This window comes from Echinops telfairi, unplaced genomic scaffold, assembly GCF_000313985.2.
Source record: "Echinops telfairi isolate 266 unplaced genomic scaffold, ASM31398v2 ScPeMD7_7469;HRSCAF=8507_1, whole genome shotgun sequence".
Lineage (NCBI taxonomy): Eukaryota > Metazoa > Chordata > Mammalia > Afrosoricida > Tenrecidae > Echinops > Echinops telfairi.
The window spans coordinates 83,250,132-83,255,318 of NW_022111373.1; the positions used below are offsets into that span (position 1 = coordinate 83,250,132).

General features: G+C 42.4%; 1 protein-coding gene across 1 annotated transcript in view; it reads right to left on the reverse strand.

Annotated features, from left to right (window-relative positions):
• Positions 1-1,519, reverse strand: part of LOC101664438 (60S ribosomal protein L10-like) — a gene marked incomplete at its 5' end in the record, with an annotated part of 14,067 nt that extends 12,548 nt beyond the window's left edge. The window contains one exon of the mRNA XM_013004912.1: positions 903-1,519. Coding sequence (XP_012860366.1) covers positions 903-1,519 — 617 coding nt within the window. The remainder of the gene's footprint in view (positions 1-902) is intronic.
• Between the last annotated feature and the right edge of the window lie 3,668 nt (positions 1,520-5,187).

The following is a 5,187-nucleotide window of genomic DNA, read 5'->3' on the forward strand; positions in this document are numbered from 1 at the left end:
TGTTATTATCTCCACAGGTCTGTCTAAATAAGATAGGCTGGATGAACAATCTGGAGGATAAAACAATGGGACCGACAATTCTGAGGGGGTGGGGGCATACGAGAGGGGAAGTGGAGGGTAAGGTAGTGGTGTTAACAAACCCAGGGACAAAGGAACAACAAGTGATCCAAATCGGTGGTAAGGTGGGATGGGAGGCCTGGTAGGGCATGATCAAGGGTAATGTAACCAAGCCATGGTATTTTCAATGGATGCATGTTCATGTGAAAGTTGGTCATTGAATATGAGGACCAAAGAAAAATCAATGCATTCGAACTCTGTATTGGAAAAGTCTATTGAAAGTACCATGAATTGCTAAAAGAACAAGCAAATCTGTCTTGGAAGAAGTTCAGCCAGAATTCTCCTTAGAGGCAAGATTGCAAGACTTCATCTAATGTACTTTGGACATGCTATCGGGAGAAACCAGTCCCTGGAGAAGGACATCATGCCTGGTAAATCGGAGAGGCAGTGAGAAAGCAGTGAGAAAATCAAGGAGATGGATTGAAGTGGTTGCTGCAACAATGGGCTGACACATAAGAAGAATTCTGGGAATTCTTCTCAGAATGTTGTCCTGTTATACATAGTGTTGAGATGACACCCATCAACAGTACTATTTAAAGATCAGGGTAGCATTTCTTTATGTGTTTATTGGCTGCCTGCATGTCGCCTTTGGTCAAGTGTCTGAATATTCTTTGCTCATTTAAAAAAATGTACTGTTGTCCTTTTGCTGTTGAGATATTGGATTTTTCTATACATTTTAGATATTAGATTCTTTTTTTTAAATCAGGAAGTTCATTTTTTTATTTGGTGGGTACAAGTGAGGCAGCACAGGGCTACCAAGGCCTTCATGAATGCAGGGCCACCACTTGTCCAAGGGGCCACGGTTAGGGATGTATTTGACTCCACAACCATCCTGGATGAGGCGCTTCTCGGCCACCGTATCCTCAAACTCATCAGCATTGAACTTGGTGAAGCCCCACTTCTTGGAGATGTGGATCTTCTGGTGCCCAGGGAACTTGAACTTGGCCCTGCGTAAGGCCTCAATCATACGTTCCTTGTTTTGAAGCTTGGTGCGGATGGACATGATAACCCGGCCAATGTGGACTCTAGCCACCGTGCCTTGAGGTTTCCCAAAAGCACCTCGCATCCCCGTTTGGAGCCTGTCAGCCCCAACGCATGACAGCATCTTGTTGATGCGGTTGACGTGGAAGGGGTGGAGCCGCACTCGGATGTGGAAGCCATCTTTGCCACAACTTTTCACCATGTACTTGTTAGCACAGATGCGGGCAGCCTCCAGGGCTTCAGAAGAGAGCTGCTCATCCTCATCCGACAGCATGTGGCCACACAGTGGGAATGCATCCCCCTTTGCTTTCTTCCAGCCCAGGTAAAAAATGTGAACCTTGGCATCAGGGACACCTCGATAGAAGCGGGACTTTGGGTAGGGTTTGTTCTTACAATACCGGTAACATCGGGCAGGGCGGCACCAGGATCAAGGTGGCACGCTGAAGGAAAAGAGCACTTAGATTCTTTCCTGATGTGCCATTACCAAAATAGTTTCCGCAGTCTGTAGGTTATCTTTTTACCCTTTTGGTGAAGTCTTTAATGGGCAGAAGTACTAACTATTTAGGCAGGTCCTTTGATTTGTTTTATATTCTGATATGTGTGCCCTTTTAGTTAGACCTTGCTTCATTTTTAATGCCAAAAAAAAACCCAAGGTGCCAAAAAGAATCAATGAAAAAGGGAACCCCCCCCCAATCAAAAAAACTGCAACCCTTGGTAAAAAATCAACGGTTAACCGAAGGGTGGTGCCCCCGAAGTTTCCAATCCGGTCCCCTGGGCCAAGGGGGGGGTTCCCCGGACCAGGCTCTTTTGAGTAGCGCGGATGTATAGTACGTCCTGTGACTGGAAAGTGTGAGGTCTCTTATTTTGCTGCAGTTCTTTAGTAGTGCTTTATTTATCTGGGGGTTAAATGTCCTTTTAGAGTACAAACCAGACAAAATGTGAGATGCTTATGTTTCACAGTGGGAAACATGAGTTTTAAGGGGTTTAGAATTGGCACAATAGGTAGGCCATTCTAGTTCAGAGTTAAGCATTCATTTGGTTCATTTTCCAGCAGCAGGGTGAATTGAATTTCTCCCCTTCTTTAAACTACTACATAAAAGAATTTAGGATAGTCATCAGATATTTATCTTAAGTCCACTATGTGTCAGGAACTATTCTCGGTTCTTGGAATATAGTCGTGAACAGCAGAGACCTACATCTCTGCCCTCAAGGAGCAAACATTCTAGAAATAAGGTGAAGAGGTAAAATAACTAACATGTGAAATAACGTAGTGAATGCTGTGTTGCCCAGCCCAGTGCTTGCTTCATTGAAGGACCTATTGTTAGCTGCTGGCTGAGCTGTCAGCAAATTCCACTAGCTATCAGTCCTTCAAGTGACCAGCTCAGCTTCAGGAGCCACCTCACCCAGGGCACCTCAAGTGATAACTGCACATGAGTTCCGTGACAACTAAATGTCACGATCCTGAAGGGGCTTTCTCGGCTCCTGAAGTCCCCATAGAATTGACCACGAGTGTTTTTGGAGTGTTTATTTTACAATGATGTCTCCCTTTTGTTTATTCCTGATTTCATTTCCTTTCACATGCATTGGTGGGAAAGATTCATAGGTCACAAGCTTCTGGGACGCACATACACACAGGACTGTGCATGCCCTGTGCTGCTTAGGAATCGTAGATGCAATTAAAGTACGGGCCACAGCGAAGTGTCAGTAATCCGTTGACCTGGTTTGCAGGTACTGGGGTCTCCATGAGTCATGACTCAATAGTAATTGGTTTGGGGTTACTTTCTATGTGCCAGACTATTTCACCAAGAAGGTCACTGCTAGCTCTCTGTCTTATGAATTGGGAAAAGGTCCCTGTTCTTTTGCGGGGACATAGCTAAAAACCAGAGCTATCGCTCAGTGTGGAGTGTAGATGGGTCTTCAATTGCTATTCAACCAGATGCTTGGGTAAAACTTGACTATTCTTGTTTGGAGGACCTGTCAATATGTACCCATTTCCTAGATTGTGAGGCATTGGTTAGGCAGTGCTTCTGTCTGTTATAAACAGAATTGTCATGAACTGGGATGGCCTTGATGGTCCCTAACAACAAATGCATACCATATTATAGATGTATTTTATTCTTTTACATCTTCAAAGCCAACCTAGGATTTAAGTACTGTTCCCTATATATATATTTTAAACTGAGGGAACTTGAAATGCAAAGAGTTTTATACCAAATCATCAAGTCTGCAAATATTTGAAGCTCTATTAAATCTATTAATTAAATTGGTGTGTCTGGATTCAAAGTTCATGCTCTCTCCATGAGTTTAACACTTCATGCTGATTCATGCAGGTAGGAATCAATTGTAAATCTATCTTAGAATTCCTAGAATTTCCCCTTAACAAACCAGATGAGTGGAATTCTAATCCTTTAATTAGAGCTAAGAGATTTCTTTAAATTTTTGAAAGTACCCTCACGCCTTTGTCAAAAGAGCAAGTGCTGCCAAATTTTATAAAGTGGTGCGATCAAACACCATCTAGTCCTATCTTATTTTCAGGCTCTCAGGTAATTAATTCCACCCCCCTCTGGAATTATCTTATGTGCGTGTGTGTTGTTTTACAATAATAATGGTTTCAAACATTGATTTTCCATGTTTGTTTAAGAAAATAATGTGTTTCCTTAAATATAACACTTTGAATACTTCGAGCAGATGCGTACCCTGAAGGGTGGCCCCTATTTGGATTAAAACTCCACTTGAGGAAATAAAACAACAGCTCCATGTACATTTCCATACAATGTATGTGCCTTGTGAAGGCCACTTTCAGCAGCGTTTTCCCCAAGAAATTTGAATGAATCAGGAGTCATTTTATAGACCTGCTGGTAAAAATGTATAAACTGTTTTCCCCAGAACCAGTGTGACTGTTAGCCCCAGGATGTACCCCAGAGAATAACATGGGACTAATTTCCATAGCTGAAAATCTAGTGGACTTTTAAGAATGATGCCAGTAGTGGTAAAAATATGGTATTAAGTTGATCCACTAGACATTCAGAGTATCCTATCAGATCCTGACTTTCTAGCCACTCTATTGTTGACACTCTTTGGTAATGACTCTAGACGGTCTTCTTTCATCTGAATCTCCCATTTCTACCTCTCATTGGCCACAGCGCTTTCACTTGAAGCCTACCCTTAGGTCACCCCTCACAGTCCCCTCGGGTTCTGGAGGGAGAGGTTCCTCTCTTGGAGTTGCTGGAAGGCTAAATCCACTTGCTTCCTGGATTGTTTGTAAGAATTTCACATTTATAATTACCATTCCTTGCATCTTCAGATTTCCCCTCTTGAGCACTTTCATTTCTATTTTCACTCATGCTTAGCTTATCCTAGCAAGCACAATCAAATCCTGTTATTTTTGGATTGTCTTGGCAGCCCTTCCATATACTGCTTCTCTTTCCTATCTCTGGATACCTTCTTTCCATTACAATATTATATTCTTAAATATTGCTAAAACTCTCAATTCCTAGCCTGACATAGCAATGATAACTCTTCTGAAGGGTTGTTCCAGCATTTCCTCCATTTGTTTTCTCTCAGCTTACCAACCCCCTTTATATGTTTCCTTCCAACCAGCTACTCCTACCTCTAAGTCTCTGACCATGCTATTTCTTTTCTTTCTGGAACGCTTGGGTGCCTTCTGTAGTCACTCTCTTCCCTGCTTTCTATCTCGAGAAATCCCATTCAACTTTTAAGGTCCAGTTCGATGGCTCTCTTTTCTGTGAGGATTTTTCCATCCTTTCCAGAGCACAGTAATTTCTTTAATTCTTAACTCCTTTTACAATTTAAGTTATGATCACACGTACACATACTTTTGTTCACTAGTGGTTATGTGACTTCTGTTAGCCCCTGAGACTTGATGTCATGCTATCTCATGACCAACACTATCCTTATATATTTCATTCTATCTCTTCGTAGGGCTGCACACAGCAACAGGCATGCACTCAGATTTAGGGAAACTCAACTTGGTGGGTGATAAGGCAGTCATGGGATATTGAGATAGTTTATTGTGACAGCCTGGCTGATAAACACAAGTGGGATTAACTGAAGGGCAGAGAGATAAAT